Source organism: Harpia harpyja, chromosome 9 (assembly GCF_026419915.1).
Source record: "Harpia harpyja isolate bHarHar1 chromosome 9, bHarHar1 primary haplotype, whole genome shotgun sequence".
In the NCBI taxonomy this organism is placed as follows: Eukaryota; Metazoa; Chordata; class Aves; order Accipitriformes; family Accipitridae; genus Harpia; species Harpia harpyja.
Window position 1 is genome coordinate 41,166,804 of NC_068948.1, and position 20,622 is coordinate 41,187,425.

Sequence of the window (20,622 nt, forward strand, 5' to 3'; positions counted from 1 at the left end):
TTAGGCTTAGGAGGAATGCATTGTTGGGGTAAGTTCTGTTTCTTATTGGCTACATTATATTGTGGTATTTTACAAGACTTCTATTTCCCTTCCCCCCTTTTTGGGGCTCTATAATTAAATGGTAGCGTAGCAGAATAAAATGCTTCTAAGTCATTTTGCTCCCTAAGAAATAAAAATTATAGGCAGATGAAACCTATTCAAGTTTACAAATTATGGGAATCATACAGGAAAGGCAGTAGTAACTATAAGGTCCAAAACTTAATTTTGATTTAATAGCTTCTTTTTTAGTAACTGCAGTGCTGAGAGCTGGTGCTTACAGCATGACATGGATCCCTTAATAAGGCTGTGTAAAACAAGGAACAACTTTTTTTCCCTAGCAAAACCAGCAACAGTTACTCAGAAGCATAAAAGATTTTTTTCTGCTTTTTGAACTCTAAAACTGACAAACAAATCCTTTGTTGTCTGATGCCCACTTAGATGAGCGTGGATAACTTTGTACTTGGGCACATATGATATACTCGGGCAAAGCTGACTGTTCAACTGCTGTGTAGTTAATGTTTATGCTTCAATGTGTGACATTTTAATTGGCAGGCTAGAACTTGGCTGCTGAGAAACTCTTAGTGAGATTAAACCAGCATGACAGCAGATGTAATTTGTACTGAAAAAAAATGAGGCTAGAAATCTTGCAAATCTTGGAACAAGTATCACTGCATGTACCAGGATCCCGTAACAAGCAGTTTAGACAGTGTGTGTACTACCTTGTGACAGGGCATATTTCTCATCTGTAGAACTTCTTTCAGTCTTTCTGGGTCCTTCCTGTTCTGCTGTAAATGGTTTGGCTTGTCACTTGGTTCTGAGCTGACTGTATTTCTTTTTTTGCTTTACAGAGTACCCCAGGACTGCTTCAGTTTCATTTGTTCCCACGAAGTAAAGTTGGGGCATCTTGAATTTGTGATAAAATATTATGGAACGTAAGGCTGGAAAATGCTTAATGACACCAGAGTTCTTTGTGACACTGGTCTATAATGAGGTTGTGGTTTGCCAAGTGAATTAACACTTGCTGTAGCAACCTGCAGGTGCACCAGTTCAGCTTAATGGATCTGGAGTCTTTATTCTGCTACATCTCTTCCTTCAGCAAGCATTCAGCCTTCAAAGAGTTTATTGCAAGTATAGTTTTCTTGTTTTTCAACGCTATGTGTTTTCTGTGGGCATCTTTCCAAAGGTAATGACAGATCCTGACTCATGTTTTACTAATAAAATGCTGCAAAATTGTTAGCATAGGTCTGTGTTTCAGTCCAGATCTTTCAGCCTGGAGCCTTTGAGATCTTTCAGGAAGCTAGCAAAATCCATCTGTTTTCTTCCAAGCTAAAATAGACTATGAAGTTGCCAGCTTTTAAGTGTTAAGATGGTATGAATTTAAAATACAGTCAGTGAAGGGTAAGTCTTGTCTTGCTTTTACGTGTCAGAATTTAAAAACTCTGAGTCAAATTCTGAGTTTATTCAGTCATGCATTCTCCTGCATGGTTCAGTGACTCAGGGAGATTTTTTTTTTTTGTCTGCTGTGGTTTTAATCCAGACTTTAAAATATCTTCATCTGAAAATCTATATTTCTCCTTTTCCCCCTAGTGGTTATGAAAGGAAGGAATTACAAAGTTATCTGGTATGTTCTTTTCCACAGCGATGAGATCTCCAATATTATGTAAAGCACAAATTCCTAAAGTGTTGGTTATCCAGCTGGGAAGCTAGGAGTGGATTCAAGTGGGAAGGGGTGGTTAGTAAATCTTTGAATTTCTTTCCCTTTGGAAGACACGTTCTTGTTTTCAGATAGAGTATGGGGAAATGGTCTCATCTAGGGTAAACTGCTAACAGGATTTGTCAGCTGGAGTAGTTTCTTTCAGTAATATATCATGCTGTGAGGGAAGCGTGACCATGGTCTGGTAGCAGAATGATAACCTGTAAATACCGTACACAGTACGTGGATTTTAGTCCTCTTCTGAGATGAGTCAGGTCCACTCAAATGTTAATGTAATGGGGACTTCTGTTGGGCTCTTGAGAGGCTCAGTCTTGGTAATCTCAGGGAATAATCTTGAGTATCAACAGGAGCTCTTTTTGTACATGTGCTCAAGTGGGAATCACGCAAGTTGTTTTGGAATAGCATCATCTTCCTTATAGTCACAGTAGCTCCTGCTGCGCACACTTGAAAGCTGGGGAAATGTTGACTCAAATCTGCAATGTGGTCACTTCTTAATGAAGCCTGTTATGTGCAGGATCTGTTACACATAAAGGAATCATTTGTTCTTGTTGGGGAACCCAAGAGGAAATGAGTTTTCCTATTTTACCATAAGACCCCAAGTGATGTGGATTAATAACGCGTGGAAAGGTTTGTAGTAGTTGATGTGTTGTAACAATTCAGATAATATAGCTCTTTAGTGAAATGAAGAGATTCTCTGTTTCAAGGGCATATAATGGGAAGTTTATGTGCCCTATATTGACCACTTATGGTCTCTGAAATGATGGTGTGCTGCTGGGTGCATCAAGCTGTGGCAATTTAAAAAAAAAAAAAAAATCATTTTGGGGAGCAGCAAGGGAGGGGTAGGTTGGAACTGATCAAGTGTGGTCACTGTTTTCGTGCTTCCTAGGATCCAGAAAGCTCTGTCTGCAATTGGTGTTTGTGTTTAAAAGAAAAAAAAAAACCATGGAAGTTGTTTTTTTCTCTTTAATTCTGATTATTAGGGCCTGGAGGGATGCCACAAGGTGTGCAGGCTGTGACAGCACCTGACTATGTATTTCACAATCTTCCTATCTTTCTATGGTAGCAGAAACGAGCACCAGCCACCAGCATGGGAAATGGGTTGCGACTGTCAGGGGCTTGTTTCCATGAAAATTCCTGAAGTGAGAGCAGTAGGATAGAGGACTTGATATCCTGTCCGTAACAGTAGCTGCTGTTTTATGCTTTGACCACCCATTTCCTAGGAGATGCTCTTGACCGTGCAAGTCTGGTCAAGTCTTTACTTTCATGTAAGTTGCTTATGGGATTTAAAATGCATCTTTTGCAGCCTCTGGTATTTCAGGGGTTGCTTATCTTCCTTAGATGCTCTTCTCCTTCAGGCTTTTTGCTGACAAGTGTTGTTAGCAGCTTCTTGGAGGTCAAGTTGAGATGGCTTGCAATCTGCATGTGATTAAATATGAATAATCCTTTCCCTGTTCAGCAAAGTAAGCACTGTTGTGAATCTCATTGAGGCTGATGAGAATTAAGCATGTGGCATAGTATTTTCTTGGACAGGATGAGATTGTGCACAAGGCCTTTCTGATTTTATTTGGGAGTCCATAAGAGCCAGTGTTTGTTGTGAGGTTAATCATGGCCTCGCAGCAGTACGTATACATGTCTGCAAGCATACATGAATGTTATGGTAATTTTATGCAAAGGTAGTGAGGAGTTGCAGAAATTAATCAGAAATCCAAATGTATTTCCATTTGTTTGCCATCTTTGAAAGGATTTATCTTATTTTTGCCATTCTAGTACTGCTAACCTGAGCGCTAAGTAGCTGCTCTGCATCTGTGAGTGGGACTTAAGTGTTCATTCCTTCTGTGTAACCTTCACGTGTTTGGGTTTTTTTCCCCCTTACTTCCCCATGCTGGAGGTGGGTGGCCTTACACTTGACATGGGACCACCTCAATGGACTTGCCTCTGTGACTGTCTTAAGTCTGTTCTGAAATCACATATAGTTCTGGCACCATCTGGGGAAGAGTTCTGCACTGCAAGTACACATTGGTTTGTTTTTAGTCCTGGTGGAATAAAGGTGCTTCAGTTTCCCAAATGGTCTTTCTGCAGCTGGTTTAGCCATGAACCCACAGCTGTATCACTGTGCTGTAGCTGTGGCATTCCCTTTCAGATGAGGCTGGCAGCCGGAATCCAGCAGCCAGATTGCTGAGTCTTGTTAAACAAAAATCATGTCACAAAGTGCACACATAGCAAGTCTCGACAGGAGTGTGCTCTACACCTGGCTGGGGGAGATTTCTTACACAAAATGTTGCCTCTTTGGAATAGGGTGGCTGCTCCAGGTGTAAGGGAGAATACAGCTCCGGAGTCCAGCTCCAGCATTCCCTGCTTTCTGTGAAATCCTGGATGGAAATGAAAACAGCGTTGGTTTCTCTCCCCAGCATTCCTGTTAAATACAGCTTTCAGACATAAGTTAATGAAGGGCTGTCTTCCTCTGTCTATAGATAAAGCAAAAGTAAGTAGTGGTGTGATTTGCACAGCCTAATTATTTAGGAGTAATAGATAATAAATTCCCCCCCCCCCCCCCCCCAAAACCCCTAACCATTATCTGAACCAAACCTAAAGCATCTGTGCACTCATGGACACTCTTTTAATTTGAGAATGTTTTGGTGTCTCATCTGCTTACAACGTTAGGCGTTCAGATATGATTACTAGCCTCCCCATCAATGATTCAAGCAAAGGCCACGAGAGGAGCTAACCCACCCCTTTGAGGCACACTCGGACCAGTAAAGACCGAATCTACCCTCGCCCAGGAGCAGCGAGGGAACTGTCGTGCAGATCTTACCGACCGAGCTTTTTACAGCTAATCCTGGCCCAAGCGTGCCGGGGTGGGGCCGCTTGCTTGCTGTTGTTCGGAGGGGCGAAGGCAGCGTTAGCCAAGCCCCTGTGCCCCACGCGTGGGTCAGGCAGGGCTGGCATCTCCCCGCACGCTGCGTGGGTGTTTTCCGGGAGCAGCAGGGTAAGAAATCACCATGGCCGGGCACAAGCCGGGTCACGCTGCCTCTCGGCTGCTCTCTTCCTTCTTTTTCTTTTTTTTTTTTTTTTTTTCCTTTTTCTTCCCCCCCTTTCCCTCCCGGCGGAGGCCGAGCCCCGGGATCCCCGCCCCGCGGCGTGAGGATGTGACGCCGCCGGGGCCGCCCCTCCGCGGGCGCGGCCCTGAAATACGGAGCCGGCCGCCGCCGCCGCCGGGCAGCGCAGGAGCCGCGGCGCAGCGCGGCCATGCCCGCCCCCGCCGCGCCCCGCCGCTTGGCCGCCGCCGCCCCCGCCGGCAAGGCCAAGCTCACCCACCCCGGCAAGGCCATCCTGGCAGGTAAGCTCCCGCCGCCCCGCCGAGCGTCTCGTCCCGGGCGGGGTCGCCGCTGCCAGCGTGGGCATCCGTGCTTGGGCGGAGGCTGCCGCGACCCGCCCCGGGGGAAGGCAGGGCGCTCCGCCGCAGGTGCTCCATCCCGAGCCCGCTGGGATCGCCCCGCTGTGTGTGTGGGGGGGTCTTCCCGCCGGGCGAGCCCAGCAGCCCCAAAGCCAGCCCGCAAAACGTCCCGGCAGCCCCGGGGAGGCGGCCCGCGGCGGAACCGGGATTTTCCCTTCGCCCCGGCAGATGCATCGTCAGCTCTCCGGGCTGCCGCTGCTCCTGGCGGGGGTCGCGGCGCGGTTGCGAGGCTGTTCCTGCAACCTGTGGCCTTGCCGGGGAGGTGTCGGGGCGCTGGCTACGGTAAGGCAGGGTGGGCACAGGGCTTGCGGCCGTCGCGTTGTTTAGCGGGGCGGATTTTCACGTTAGCAGGAGGGTGTTGAACTGACGGAAGAGGCGGCAGCAGGGGATCTCCTCACGCTCCCCCTGAAGACGTTAAGGGAGAAAGCTGAAGCGGCAGCGCTCCGGTCGTTGCTGCTCCAGTCGTGTCTTGCATGCTGCTTTGATACGGCTCCTCTTACGCTTCTTGGTCCCTCCTTTGTGTGTCGGCATCAATCCCTGTGGATCAGGGCAGGTTTTCCCGTCCAGTTCTGACCATTTCTATGGGATCTAAAGAGGCTCCAAGTGCAGCAGTAACTGCAGAGTTAACGCGCTTCCTCCGGCTTGTGGCTGGTTTGAGCCTTGAGCTGAATGGAGTCCAAGACAGTCGCAGGCTTGTTAAACTCCTTTGTAGCCCTTTATTAGCTCCCCGGTTTCTCTTGCCACTCGCAGGACAATTCCCGGAGTGGAGATCAGTGTCTTCCTTCTGAAATGAGCCATTGCAGTCTTGACGTGATTGGCATGTTTAGGGCTTTTGTGTTTTCCAGCCAATTCCCCCTCCTACGATTGTGCCTTTGTTCATCTGTCCCAACTCCCAGCTCCCTTCCAAGGGCAGAGCTCCAGCCTCCTGTAGCAGGGACCCGGGAGAAGCAAGGCTTTGCCCTCCCCGGCTGGGCGCAGGGAGCCAAGCCCTTGCCGTTCCGGCTCTGCCGCCGGCACTGGCCCCTGCCTCGGCTGGCGGCCTCCCCTCGCGCGGCTCCGGAGAACTGCCGGAGACGGCAGCGCTGCGGAAAATGGATGCGAGCACTGGAGCGTGCAAAGGGTGACGAGGCCTCCCAGGGTCACGTCGCCTGGAGGGGTCTGTGCTGTCACCTGGGCCAAAGGGCCGGGGTACGAGGAGGCGGCAGCTGCGGCCAAACAAGAGGGTGCCCTCTCGTTCAAACGAGACCTCTGGTGAGGCCAGGCTCCTCCGGAGCTCTGTGCTCCTCAGGGGTCTCGAGACTTGTGCTGCCCCCCCCCCCCCAAAATGGGTTGTTAGTTTAGGCCTTTTCTAATCCCCTTTGATGTAGAGGTCTTTTAAATGAGATTTAATCTGCGCTTAGGACAGGAGAGATGGGCTGTTTGCTCTCCATCCTGCCTTCCCAGTCTTTTCCAACTCACTGCCCGTGTGTGGCGTGTCAGGTTGTCATTCCCTGGGCCAACGCATCAGGAGACTTTCATAGCCCTTGTGTAGGTTCGTTATCGGGGATCATCAGCTGTAGATAGCTTATCGACATACTCTGAAAGAGGCTGCCGCAGACTTGCCCTGCTCTCCCCTGGCAGGAAAGTTGCCGTGGGTGTGCCTGGAAGCTGTTCTGATGTAAAGGGAGGAGCACGGTGCTTGTGGCCTCTGCCAGGTGTCAGGGTGGGCAACGCAGCACAAAGCTGCATATGCCCCTGCTTGGAGGAGCCCTTCTGGGTCCACGTGAGGCTGCAGGGGTGGAAGAAGGACCCTATTGAGATGCTAGTCCTCTCCTCGCATGCACCAAATCAGAGTAATTGGTTAATGGGCAGAAATCCAGCCAAGCTTCTGTGGCATCTAATTGTATTAGAGAACCACATACATGGGAGAAGGCTGCTGTTAACTCCCTGCGTCCCGCTCTGCTTGGCCCTTCAGCCCCTTCTGGACGTATGCAGTGCCGTTTGTGGCTGTCTCTGCTGACTTTAAGGGGTTTGCTGATTGCTCTCAGCATTTCTCATCTGACATCTGTCTGCACAACGGGTGTGTGCTCCAAAATTCAATCTGCTGGAGAGCTGGAGGTGTTCAAGAGGGGCCATTCCTACTGTGCTGTGCTTCATCAGCCTTGTACTGGTGGAATTAAATAAGCAGCCATCATCCCACCCTGGGTGCATATCTGCTCCCAGACCCAGTGTGTAATTGAGATTCGCTGCCAGGGAGGCACAGCTCTCTCGCATAGCCCAGACCTGAGCAGGCTGAGCAGGCTGGGGCCGGCTTTTTCCTTAAGAGACACAAGCGAAGCTCTGGCTCCCGAGAGCTCTTGTCTTTCAGTTGTCGCAACAGACAAACGCAAAGTTAAAAATTAATTTGCTAACGGGCTCTCGTTTTTCCAAGCGGTTGTTGTGTGCCAAGGCAGCACTTCACCTTGCTGTGACCATACAGCCGCAGCCGATGCTGCGGCTGTGTGTGGCCTGAGCGCACGAAGGCAGCTTGGCCGTCCTGGCCGGGTGGGTGGGTGTTGCTGCCAGGACTTGGTCTTGGGGCTGCTCCGTGCAGACTGGGCTTCCAGAGGGCAGAGCTGTGTGGCTGTGGGTCCCTGTCGTTGTTCAACCCCTACATCCCCTTTGCAAGGAGAAGAGCCCCCCGGGCTCTGAACTGATGGTATAAAGTTGGTTTGCGGGACCTGGCACTGGATCAGAAGTGACATGGCTGTAGGATACTAAGGTTTGGTATCATGTGGCTTAGCTTAAACTCGGTTAAAAGACTGGTAAACATGCAAGCTTTATGCTGAAACAGATATTATTTGTGTCTTTCTAACTCATCTGCTGGCTCAGTTACCTGTTGTAAAGCTGGCATAATTTTCTTGTGAACTCATGAGCTGATTTGAGGGCCAGCGCGTGTCTCTTCTGCTGGGTAATAACCCGTTAGCAGGTAGACCCAGGAGTTCAGCTGTGTCTCCAGCTTCCCTAGCCAGCTTTCAGTTTCTGTGCTGTTGTTTCCAAACAAAGCCTTTAGCCAGCCGAGCTCCTGTCCCTCCTGCCAGCCTCCTGCAGGGCTGGGTGCTGCCAGTCCCCTGCACCGCTCCCAGCATGGGGCCGTGCTGTGGTGGGCAAGTGGGGAGCTCGAAATAAAGGCAACAAGTGGTGAGACAGGAGCGCTGGCTGCAGAGCTGGCAGAGGCGGTCACCCCCGTGTTTCCCCAGATGGCTCCTTGCTGGGTTTTCGGGCACCGCAGTGCCGTTAGGTCAGGTCGAGCCAGCCTGCGGTGGACTATTTAGAGCCCAGCACAAATGGCCCTTGCCATTTTGCAGGCAAACCCCTGTCCACCTCTTGAAAACTTTGCTCCTGGTTAGCAGCAGACGTTTGATGAAAGGCTTTGCCCGCCCTGCCCAGACTCAAGTACAGTCTTACTCTGTTTTTAGCCAGCTTTGAAGCCTGGGGTCTGCTCCCTCCCACGGAGAAGCTCCCAGCTGCCTTGCTCTTTGCATGGTACCTCGGCTCGCCCGGGGGCTGGTGCACAGTTGCTATTCTTGCCTACACCTAATCCTGCCTGGTCAGAGAGGCAGGACGCCTGGATGCTGTCCTACATGGTGCTTGATTTGGAAAGAGCTCGCAATGGTCATGGCTGCTGCTCTGGTGTTTGCTACAAACATTGAGTACTGCTGGGAAATAGCAGTGACGTGCACCAAGGTCCCAGGAGGAGCATGGGCAGAGGGGAAAGGGACTCTACAGGGAGAAAGAGAAGGGCCTGCAGGGTAGGGCACGAAGCATACATTTAGCAAGGAGTGCAGGATCACATGAGAAACAAAGCAGTAATTAGAGCTTCAGTTTCCTCTTCTTTGTTAATCTCTTGATACGATCTTTCTTAGGAAATGCTGTACCTACGGAGGAGTCAGGGACTGGTGTGAAAGCTGGGACTTGCTTCTTGCAGAGTAGGACTCCTTTCCCAAAAGTCCTGAGTCCACGTGGGCATCCAGGGCCATTGCCCTCCTGGGAGGGAGGTTGTGCTGCTGGGAATGGCTGTGGTCCGGCATGCTCCCTGGCTTTTAGATGGATGCCTGGTGCTCACAGCAGGGTAGGGGATATTCCCCCCTCGATGGCGAGCTGGGGGAGCCAGGTGGTGGGCTGAACACGGCTGTGGGGGAGGATTGGTGAGTGTGGAGGGAACCAGCCTTGCCAGGTCTGCTGGCCCTTGGTGCATCACACCTGGCTGTGGTTTGCCCTGGGATTGCCTCCTCTGGCTGTCCTCTGTTTGGGGAGTGGGGCAAAAGGAGCACGCTGGCCTTGAGTGCGTCCTTGCCTGTCTGTGAGCCCTCGTGGACTGGAGCTGCTGTGGAAACATAGAGCAGCCCCAAGGCTTCTGGTGCGGGGATGCTGTCAGCCCCAGGACTGGGAAACCACATCGGGGTGCCCAGGTTCTTCAGTCTGAATGAGTTCTGTGTGAGCTGGGGTTAACCCTGGGCTTTGAAATGTGAGTTTCTGAGATTTTCACATGCCTGATGCTCTGCTTGACGTTCTGCAGGCAACCATTTTCTCTGGGTTGACGTAAATGATCGGAAGGAGCCATCCGTCTTCCAAGAGGCGATGAGCACCGTGAGCTGACAGCTCAGGGATGTTGCAGTGTCTCTCATCTCTTGATGGCCTTGTGTGGTGCATGCTAATGCAGCCTCCCTGCTCCTGCGTGGGCGGTGGTGACCCTGTGCTTGTGCCCTGAGGTCTCAGGTCACCTCCTGACAGCAGGGGTTGATTTTTTTGCCATCTCTTCTCCCTCCCTGTGTTCCACTGCCTGGTACAGCAGTCATTCCCCTGTGCTGGTGGCAGGGGGACCAGAGCCTGTCCCCGGGGAAGCCTCAGTCCCTGCAGTGGCTCCTTCATCTAGCTACGGGGCTGTGCTAGGGGAGGCATCCAGCAGCCCTGGGCTCCGTTGTTGCCTCCCTGTTGCCTGTCTTCAGAAGGAGTTTTGGACACTTAAAAAGTAGGTGTCTGAAGCGGCGTGGTGGGTTGGCCAGAAGCCAGCTCACGGCGGTGGAGCCGAGGCCTCGGGGTGCACAGGGCAGCGGGGCGAATGCGAATTGAGCTGGGATGGGGGACTTGGCAGTCCCCAAAGGTGGGGTCAGCATCGAAGGCAGATGATGCTGTGACTGCAAGCAAAGGGAAATGGCTTCTGCCATCCTACTCACAGCCAAGAAGTTTAAAATATAATAATGATTTATTGCAGTATTGGCCCATTGAGAAGTAAATGCAGAGAGGTGATGAATGAGCAGGTTGTGAAAGGGTGGCCTGTTGAAACAGGTTGGTTCCAGTAAGATTAGGGACAAATTACTCCATCCCATCCACAGCATTATCTGCAGCCCTGTTTGCACGGAGCTGTTTACCCACCCGATGGCACGGGGTACAGAGAGGTGCGTTTCATATTTGTCGTTCTGTGTATCGCTGGTGGGGGGGATCAGACTTTCGCCAGCCTGGCCGTAGCGCACTCCCCTGACGAAAGCGGCCACGTGTGTATTTACTGATGGACATGCTGAACCCCCGTGTCCCCCGCTGGCCTTGCCCCTATCAGATAGGAGATCGTCCAAGGATCCCTAGCCCTAGCGCAGGGGGATAGGCACCCTCTGAGATGGGCTGGCCTGTCACAGGTCACGTTTTTTCCCTTCTAACCAAAACGCAGGTAATCTTCTGGCAGTCTGGCTTGGTGGAAGCAGCCCTCCCCGATCTCAGCACTATAGAAGACCTTTCCCCATCGAGCAGCCCCCATGGTGGTTTTCCCCAAGGATGGGGCTGCAGATGGGTGATGGAGGGCTGTGCGCGGCAGCAGAAGGTGCCCAGGCGAGGACCGCGGTGCTAGCCCTGCCGAAAGCCAGCTCTCCAGCGAGGCGCCTGCCTGCTCCTGAGCCAGGCTCTGCCCCGAGCCCATTTCACAAGATGGCCCGTGGTGGGACGGTGTGGGGAGGGTGGAGCCCGTTAAACCCGTTTTACCACTGCAGGCATGGTAGGATTTCTCCACCGCTGCCTTTAGCTGGGTTATGTTAATGGGATGGCTCAAGAGCAGCACGGATGGCTGCAGAGAGGGGGTCAATCCCTCAGTGGCTGGAAGCAGGCAGAGAGGTCTGTGCTGCTGATGGGGCAGCACCTGGGCTGCAGAGAACTGTCATGAGCTGGCAGTAGGTGTTTCTGCCTCCCTGATTTGTAGCACCCTGCTGGTCTTTGATTCTTCTAAATTTTTTCTTTTTTTATTTCCCCAGCTCTGAAAGCTGTCTCGGCTAACGGGGAAGGGCACCAAGTCCCCTTGTGAGGGTAGGAACCGTAAGCACAGCATCCAGGCGGCGGGCAGGATTGCCTGCTGTGCCCGCAGCGTTGTGGTCCGGGTAATGAGTCTTGGCTGCTCAGCTCACCCCTTACACCTGCACCTTCTGCAAGTGGGTCCCGTGCCCTCTGAACAGGGGGGGAACATGGGGGTCAGCTTTCGCTGGTGCCCTGGAGAGGAGCTGGAAGCCTGTTTGTGCCTTTCTGCTGCCCTGAGCCTCACAGCCGGCAGAAGGGGGCAAGCTTCAGGCATGAGTCCTGTAAGAGCTCTGCTGCTTTGCTTCCAGGCCCTTAGGAATAATTTTCTCTGGCTTGAAAGGATCCTGCCAAATCTGAAGTTAAAAGGAGCTTTTTGTATGGAAATCAGGTGCTTGCGTATCTGCATGTGAAATTACCCTTAAAATGGAGAGGCTGAAATTGCTCTCCAGGTGCTCACTTCTCATCAGAGCTGCACAGAGACCTGCTGCTCAGTCCGCAGGAGCAGGATGCTTTTGCAGGCGCAGTCACTCGCGGGAGTGGCAGAGGGCCAGTGCCACCTCCTGCCCCTCTGTGGCTCCCAAACAGGGCAGTGGGTGCTCGCTGGGGCACTTGCCTCCGGGTGGGGGTTTGCACGGGGTGGCAGTGCCCGCCCCAGCTGCGCAGCCTTGGTTTGTGTCAGTCCCCGGGGCTCTGCTCATCTTCTCCACTGCGGCTGCACCCTCTGGCCCTTGGCACCCACCCTGTCCTGGGTGCTAGAGCTGGGGTCCCCGGGACGGGCTGCTCAGGGGGTGGGTAGTGGCATCCCCAGAAGCTGCTCACTAATGGGGTTTGAGGTCATTAGCTGAACCTGCGTGCACCAATGCCATCACGCGCTGCGTGAGCGTCACAGGGGCAGCACCCTCCTGCTGTCCCCAAAAACCCTCTTCTTCTTGCCAACTCTCCCCAGCCATGTCCAAGGGCTGCGGCCACGTCCCTGAATAACTCTGCTGGCCCCTCCACAAAGGAGAACTAAACTTTTTCTGGGAAAACCATGCCAAGTGGCTGACAAACAGATATTTTTCCCTTCTCTCCCTTCCCTGCTGGGCCTGTGGGATCAGGATTGCTGGCAGCTGGGGTGCTTGCAGGCTCGCTGCCGGTGGGGAGCCATTCCCGGTGATGGGAGCAGGATCCCCCCAGCCGGAGGCACCTTCCCCGGATCCGGACAGAGCGACCTTCCCTGAAGGACGTCCTCTCTCCTCTGGCTCCACTGTATCCAGCTAATAACTGAGAGCCTCGGCTCAGCATCTGGGCTGCCCCGCTTGCTCTTTCACCTCCTGAGCGCTCACTGCTGGCTGTTCCTGCTGACTCTGCGGTGTTGCAAGAGCTGAAGCTGCCGGTTAAAGTCCGGGTAAACAGGTTGCAAAGCCCTGGGCAGCCCTGGCGAGGGAGGGGGGTTGGAAGAAGCTGCTGCTCGTGGGCAATGGAGTGATTTATTTGCACAGAATAAGGCTTCCGCTGGAATAAAACGGCACGGGGAGAGGACGCTCGACAGCAGAGTGGGACCTCTGATGGATCTCGCTTCCAGAGAGGGAAGGGGCTGCAGGGCGGGTGGTTTGTGCCACCCCATCTCTCTGCAGGCAGAGGAAAACAGGATAAAATTGCCCCGAGTCACAGAGCGTGTCTGGAGTCCCTGCTCCGTGCACCTTCCCGTGGGATTTGTGGCCAGAGCAACACCGGGGGGCAGGGAGGGACCTGGCAGCGCAGGCTGCAGACATCGCTGAGCAGGGCCAGGGAGAAGATTCTCCTCTGGGTGCGTTTCCCTGAACAGACCTGTTCGCCTGCCCTGTAATACAGCTGTGCGCAGCTGCCTAAGGGGTGTCAGAGCGTGTCCTGGCTGTGCAGCGGCAGGGCAGCCTTTGGGCAGGGTCTCCGGCGAGTGGTGACGGAGGCAGTCAGGGTGCCAGCGTCCAGCCGTGCCCCTGCCAGGGTGACGTGTATGTGCCGCAGCGTGCCAGGGAGGCAGCCGCTTTCGGTGGCTCTGGGATGGGGACGCCTTTTGCATCCAGCTCCCCAGTTTGCTGTGGGGAGCCAGTGCGGACGCCCCATTCCTCCTTCCTTGGCTCGGGCGGCCTCAGTGACCCAGTGGCTGCCGGTTCCCAGGAACAGCACGCTGTCCCTTTGCCGGGATACTTCACATGCTGCTGTGGATGTGGCTTTGCCCATGGGATGCCGGGCAGAGCCCCTCAGCCTCCCCTGCGTGGACAAATGCCCTTAATCCTGGTGACTGCTGAGGTTGCAGGAGGTGCAGCATCCCACCCTGTGCCGTTTCGCGCGGCTGCCGTGAGCCGAGATGCTGGTTGCCCCTGGACTGGTGCTTGTCCCGGGTGTTTCCCTGCTGACTGGCTCCCAGAGGTGCTGGGGCAGCAGCTGGTGCTGGGGGACCGAGAGGGAACAAATATTTACGGCTCTTAAAATGTCCAGCACTTCAGGTCTGCAGTGTAGGAGGGAGGGAAGCGGCCTTGGCAGCACTTGGGGCATTCGTGTGGCTGCGGTGGCAGCGAGGCTGGTGGCACGGTGGTGTGTAGCAGCATGGAGAGGTGCCAGCCGGTGCTCAGCTTTTCAGGGACCATTGCACCCAGCTGGAGGACGCTGCTCCTCATTGCGCTGCTCACCGGAGACCTGCCAGCTGCTCCCACAGGAGCCGTTTGGCTTTGCAGGAGAAATTACAGCGCTCGGCAAGCCCCCGTGCCGCGGGACCGGCAGCGTCCGCTATCTCTGATGGACGTGCCAAGGACGGGAGAGGGTTGAGGAGGCAGCGGGAGAGCTCTGGGGACCCTGGGGATGGTGGCTCTCCTCCCGTGGTGCCCCGGGGGAGAGCCGGCAGCTGGCCGCGGTGGTGCGAACCGGCCTCGCTGCGGCTGCCACAGCTTCCTCCCACGCCACCAAAGCCCGGGGTGCCGTGGAGGCGTAAAGGCCGGCAGTGTCGCCCATCGCCGCCTCCCGGGAGGTGCCTGCTTGGTCCCGGGCTGAGCAGCTCCGGCCTCTCCTGGGAACTCGGGGAAACAAGGGGCCTTTGTCCGCTGCGGTGGAGCCGGGCTGGCCTCGCGCCCTGTACCCGGCACCCCACGGGGCTGGGATGCTGCCAGGCTGGGCCGGCAGGTCCTGCCCTGGGTATGGGGGACGGGCGCTCAGTGTCACGGTGTCCCCATCCCCGCCATGCCTGCGGGAGGAGGGGGATACTCTTTGAGCACCGAGCTGGGCTTTCCCGTCGTCCCGGCTGTGCTGAGTGCTGGCATGGCTTCTTGGCTACCTTGAGGAGGATGAGTGCAGCCTGCTGCTTCTTGTGCCTAGGGAAAAAAAAAAAAACCCAGGATAAGGCTGTTTTAAGGTGGGTGCTGCCCAGCTGCTGGAGGGAGTGCAGCAAGGCTGTGTTCCTTTCCCTCTAGAAGGATGCAGCTGAGGGAAGGCAGCGGTACCCCAGGGGATGCCAGCCTGCCCACCGGGACCTCCCCACGCTGGGTGAGCAGTTTCACCGGTGGCACTCTGCGGGACGGAGCTGGAGGCAGCACCAGAGAGGTGAAGGGTCTCTTGTAAATTTGGAGGCTATACAGAAGAAATAAAACTATAGGAGAAACTCCCCTGGTCCAAGGAGCTGGGGCTGCCTGCTGTTGTCACAGGGAGCAGCCATGGCCCAGCTCCCTGTCCCATGGGCCGCGGTGTCCCCTATCAGCGTCCCCTCGCAGGGTCCTTCGGAGGGTGCTGATAAGCAGAGCTGTGCTCTGCCGTGTGGCGCTTGGCCGCAGAGCAGGATAACCCACCGCTGCACCCAGCCCCTGCGCCAGCCCTTCCCCTGATGGCGACGTGTTCCCCCTGGGCCGTGACGAGGCTGCGGTGGCTGTGGCAAGAGCCGCAGTGCTGCTGAGTCACACGGAGGACGTGGCTGGGCCGGCGGAGGCGGCATGGGAGACCCGGAGCTGGCAGCCGACCTGTTCCAGTGCCGTGCCATGTCCCGCAGGCTGGGGTCCGATTCGCCCTCCCTGGGCAAGGAGCTGGGAGGCCCTCGGGGGCTGCTCTCATGGGTGCTGAGCCCCAGTGGCAGCATCGCATGGCTCCCCAGCATTGCACAAGGCACGGCTTTGCCCCAGAGTCGGCTCTTGCCCTGGCCTGGGCTGCAGCAGGGTTTGCCCCTGCAAGCTGTGGGGGAACCTGGCTTGGCCCCACATTGCCTCCTTGCACCGGCACAAAGAGCTCCCGCTGCTCGGCAGGACCCGGCTGCGCTTTGGTGCAGGGAAACGAGCTGCGCGGTTGTTAGCCGGCCGGCCGGGGGTGAGCCCACCTCCTGGGGACCTCCAGCCCAGCCGGGGTCGGCTCCGCTGCCCCGAGGTAGCTCGTGGCAGGGCCGGCTGCAGGGGCTTCAAGCGAGCCAAAGGGAGCCCAACAACCGAGAGTTGGCATCACTCGCTGCCGGGGTGCCGGCGCATCCCCGGGCCCACGGCAGGAAAGGCTTCAGCCGGTGTAATCAGCGCCCAGCAGCCGCTGCCGCGTGAGCACGGGTTGGCCAGACGGGCTTGATGATAATTGCGCTTCTGCGCTGGCACAGCTGGGTCTGCAAATGGGCTCCTGCTGGTGCTGGGTGAGTGGTGCTGGGCTCGTGCAGCGCTGCTGGGCTCCGTCAGGTTTATAAATGCAGGTGTGGGGCTCCGGAGGGGGAGAGGTGCCTTTGGGGGGGAAACAACGCTGAAGCGGTAGCCGTGGGTGCGGTGTTTTGCCCAGTTTTCTGACCCCTTTGGCCGATCGCCTCGCCAGCTCTTGCCGTGGCCAGGTGGTGATGCCTGTGCAGGGTGCCAGGTTGGCGCAGGGCCCTGCTGCCATGTGAAGTCCCCAGGGGTTTGGCGAGGACAGGGACACCGCGTCCCAGCCCAGACCTGGCTGCCAGAGGTCCCGGGCTCAGCTGTCATGGAGCCGGCAGCAGCCATGCAGCGCAGCGCTGGCCGGGCACAGAGCTGCTCCTGGCCCCAGCGTCCCCTCCTCTCCCTCCCAGGTGGCCTGGCCGGAGGGATTGAGATCTGCATCACGTTCCCCACCGAGTACGTGAAGACGCAGCTGCAGCTGGACGAGAAGGCAAACCCTCCCCGCTACAAGGGCATCGGTGAGCGTGCGCCCGGTGTCCTGCCCCAACCCGCCGGCCGGATTCGGAGGCTCCGATGGAGCCTGGATGGAGCTGGGGGGGTGAGCGGGGTTTGGCCGGGGTGTGCAGTGGTCCTCGGCGCGGCGGATGATGGCGGTGGCTTTCTGCTCTGCCGTAGGGGACTGCGTGAAGCAGACTGTCCGTGACCATGGCGTCCGGGGGCTGTACCGGGGGCTCAGCTCGCTGGTGTATGGCTCCATCCCCAAGGCTGCCGTCAGGTAGGTGTCCCCCGTGGCATGGGGTGAGTTGGGGGGGGGACCCCGGGCAGCCACAAACGAGGGGGTGGGTTTGCCCTTGGTGTCCCCAGCGGCGCTTTGCCGAAGCCGGGCGCTTTCCCGGACGGGGACGGTCCTCTCGCAGGGTGCGTGGCTGCTCCTGGAGACAGACCTAGAGCAGGGGGGTGCAGCCCCCCGGCCGGGCACCCGGGGGATGGCACGGTGGCTCCTTCGCAGGTTCGGGATGTTCGAGTTCCTCAGCAACCAGATGAGAGACGAGAAGGGGCGGCTGGACAGCACGCGGGGCCTCGTCTGCGGGCTGGGCGCCGGCGTGGCTGAGGCCGTGGTGGTGGTCTGCCCCATGGAGACCATAAAGGTGGGTGGGAGGCAGCCACCAGCGTCCCCCCCGCCCCGGCACCCCTCCCCAGGCCGGGTTGGGAGGGGGTGAGAGCCTGGGATGCCCGGCTTTTGGAGCCCCGAGGGCTGCGTGGGTTTGCTTGGGCTGGTTTTGTAGGGGAGGAGCTGATGTTGGAAAGCCCCATGGAAAGGTCAGGTCCGGCAGTTGTGGCCCTTTCCCCACTCCAGGGAGGAGCCCCCCCACCCACGAGCCATCACGTTACCTATTTTAGTACCGTAAAACCCATGTGGTCGCTTGCAGAGGCAGTTTCCCAGGTTTTTCTCTGCAAAGTGCACGGCTCGCCATGGGCACAGGTTTCCTCTGTGGTCTCACCTGGTGTTGCCTGGCCACGTGGGTCAGCTCCGATCTCGGGACCGTCCCTGGAGCAAGGCGAGAGGTGGCCGGCAGCCCTTTGGGGCCCTTGCATCTCTCCTTGCCTCAGCCAGGACGAGCACATCGTCTCCCCACAGGTGAAGTTTATCCATGACCAGTGCTCCCCCAAGCCCAAATACCGCGGCTTCTTCCATGGCGTCCGGGAGATCGTTCGGGAACAAGGTGAGTCCCGGGGAAGTGCCACCCTGATCCCCTGGGTAGTCCCACGCTGCGGGGACGGGGTGGGAGGCGGGGGACAGGTACCGGCTGGGACCGGCAGCCTGGGGAGGTTTTTCTCTGCCTGGGTGAGGCTGGTGCTCCTCTCCAACGCCCTCTCTTGCTGCAGGACTGAAAGGGACCTACCAGGGCTTAACCGCAACTGTCCTGAAGCAAGGATCAAACCAGGCCATCCGCTTCTTCGTCATGACCTCCCTCAAGAACTGGTACAAAGGTACGGTGCCCCCGTCCCCCCAGGCCACCCTGGCTACGTCGCTGGCTCCCCCAGCCCATCCCTGGGAGCTGGGCTTGGCCTTTCCATCAGCACACCCTCCGCTTCTCATGGCTCAGCCTCTTGCGATGGAGAAAGATGAAAGCCAGGGCACGTGGGCCCCAGCGCATGGGCCTGAAGGGTCCTGGTGCTGGAGCATCACCTTCACCCCCACCCTGAGCCCCTCAGTGCTGCGTGGGCTCTGCGGGGCTGGTGCTGCTGGACGGTCGCCTCCAAACGCCCTGGTCCCCAGCTCAGCACGGCACAAGCCCCGACCATGAGCAGCCAGACCTGGGACCTTCCTTGCGGGGTCCCTCGGGGATGCCGTGCTTCATCCCCACACCGCCACTCTGCCCTCAATCTCTCCTCCTTCCCAGGGGACGATCCCAACAAGGTCATCAACCCCTTCGTCACGGGAGTGTTTGGAGCCCTCGCCGGAGCTGCGAGTGTCTTCGGCAACACCCCCTTGGACGTGGTGAAGACGAGGATGCAGGTACGGCTGCGGGACGTGGCGTGGGACCGCTCTGCCTGCGGCAGGCTGGGGTCACCCGCTGTTGGGGAGCTGTTTCGTGCAGCCCCCGGGGCAGGCGCCCGATGCTGGTGAGGTTTGGGAGATGCCTGGGGACGCTGACCCCTCGCAGCCGGGCCGTGGGGGTGCTGGGAAGCGTTTGCACGGAGGTGGGGATGCCCATTGCCGGGTTTGGTGGCCCGCAGCAGCGAAGGGGGATCGGTTCCTCCTGGTGCACCCCCAGCTCTCTGCCTCCCCCGTGAAATCCCCCCGGACGCACCCCTGGCTCCGGCCTCTGACCCTGCTTTTCCCATCCCGCAGGGGCTGGAAGCGCACAAGTACAAGAGCACCTGGGACTGCGCCTACCAGATCATGAAATACGAAGGGCCCCTGGCGTAAGCCCTGCGGCGGGGGCGGGCGAGGGGCGGGTGGCGGGGTCAGCCCCAGCGAGAGGGGGGCACTGGGGGTGGCCCGGGGTGGGGAGAACGGGTGGGGAGGGGGCTGCGAGGGCACCCAGCCCCACAGACCCCCTCTATCCCCGGCAGGTTTTACAAGGGCACAGTGCCTCGCCTGGGCCGCGTCTGCCTTGACGTGGCCATCGTCTTCGTCATCTACGACGAGGTGGTCAAGTTCCTCAACAAGGTGTGGAAAACGGACTGAGGGGGGCCGGGCCGGGGTGGCCCCCGCCACCCTCGCCCCGCGGGGCTGCAGCTGGAGAGCCACGACCAAGCCCGCAGCTGCCTGCCGGCGCTGCCCGGGGCCGAGCCTGCCCCACGCGCGCACCCTCCCCCCCAAACCCGGCCACCTTTATGTTTAGGAACAGGCTCTGGAGCAGGTTCAATTATTAGTTGTGTGCTAAAAGGAGCGGGGAGAGAGCAGCATCCCAGCATCCAGACCCCCAGCATTCCGGTTACGCCCACCCCAATCCCCTGGTGATGCCTTCCCCCTGGTCCCGCATCGCCTGCGAGGGCTGGTTATCCAGGGCGAGGTGTCCTCTGGGACAGTGGCCCTGTGCCCCTGGGGGCCCCCGGCAGCCAGGAGCTGCCGGCTGCCTGGGGGGGCAGCTCTTTTGGGGGTGCCGAGAGCCTCTCAGAGCCATGGGGGTGCAATGGCCGAGCTGTGCACCAGGCATCGCAGCTGGCGGAGGCTCTTGGGACTGACACTGCGGGCTGGGAGCGATGCACCGGGTCTCACAGCGGCACCGGGGGGGACCCACCAGCCCTGCACCCCCTGGGACGGGAGGGCAGTGACCCACTGGCACAGCCCCAGGCTCTCTCCTCTCTTCTCCCTGCCAGCACCGAGACCCCTTTGGGTGCAGCATCCCAGCCGCCGGGTCCCACTCAGCCCTGGGTTGCTGAGCAGGTGCTGCCCCAAATTGCACATACAGCCAGGCCTTTGATTCTCCTCGCCGCAGGGCCGGGATTGGGGCGAGCCGGGTGCCCCCATCACTTGCCGTTTACAGTCGAGATGTGTGTGCGAGCAGGGGTGAGGAGGCGCAGCCCCGTGCTGCAGACTTGGCCCCTCAGCCGGGGTGCAAACCCCTTCTTCTGCCACATTCCGCCCCCATCTGCCCTCCCGCCACCTCTCCATGGCCCCATAGGTTAATCCCGTAGCTTTCAGAGCTTCACGCTGACCCACTAACACCCGTGGCCGTGGGGCCAGAGCCCTGCCCTGCCCTGTGCCGGGCTTGGTCCTGCCAGATTTGTGCCAAACTTCTCCCAAAGGAGCCGAGGGGGGCGCGGGAGCCAGGGCTCGACCCGTCCCTCCTTCCTCCTGTCCCCAGTGATGAACGCAGCCTTAACACAGGAGGGTGAAGGAGAAGAAGGAAAGCCTAGGCACAGTTTACCTGCGGCTTTCTGCTCTGAAGCCAGTGAGGGTTGGGTTGGCTTTTTTTTTTTTTTTTTTTTTTTTATTATTCTGTTTTACATTTGCAATTTGAATAAAACCAGTCTGGCTTTAGCAGCTGCGTTGG

The 20,622-nt window shown here is 57.3% G+C and overlaps 1 protein-coding gene across 2 annotated transcripts; it reads left to right on the forward strand.

Moving 5' to 3' along the window:
- SLC25A1 (solute carrier family 25 member 1) lies at window positions 1–20,609 on the forward strand. Of its 2 annotated transcripts, none has more exons than XM_052795582.1 (9): window positions 1–28; window positions 16,525–16,632; window positions 16,790–16,889; window positions 17,124–17,262; window positions 17,754–17,838; window positions 18,002–18,106; window positions 18,520–18,635; window positions 18,972–19,045; window positions 19,196–20,609. In XM_052795582.1, the coding sequence occupies exons 1-9, from the start codon at window positions 16–18 to the stop codon at window positions 19,308–19,310; spliced, it is 855 nt and encodes a 284-aa protein (XP_052651542.1). In that variant the 5' UTR covers window positions 1–15; the 3' UTR covers window positions 19,311–20,609. The 2 variants fall into 2 exon arrangements, with proteins under 2 accessions (XP_052651542.1, XP_052651540.1); XM_052795580.1 differs by lacking the exon at window positions 1–28 and adding an exon at window positions 4,941–5,090.
- The last annotated feature ends 13 nt before the right edge of the window (window positions 20,610–20,622 follow it).

What these genes read in the sequence shown, in the direction of transcription:
- SLC25A1 (XM_052795580.1), top strand. Translation starts at nt 5,000, where the DNA reads ATGCCCGCCCCCGCCGCGCCCCGCCGCTTGGCCGCCGCCGCCCCCGCC. An exon ending in GGAGATCGTTCGGGAACAAG is followed by an intron (nt 17,839 to 18,001) that starts GTGAGTCCCGGG and finishes CTCTTGCTGCAG; the next exon opens with GACTGAAAGGGACCTACCAG. An exon ending in CCTCAAGAACTGGTACAAAG is followed by an intron (nt 18,107 to 18,519) that starts GTACGGTGCCCC and finishes CCTCCTTCCCAG; the next exon opens with GGGACGATCCCAACAAGGTC.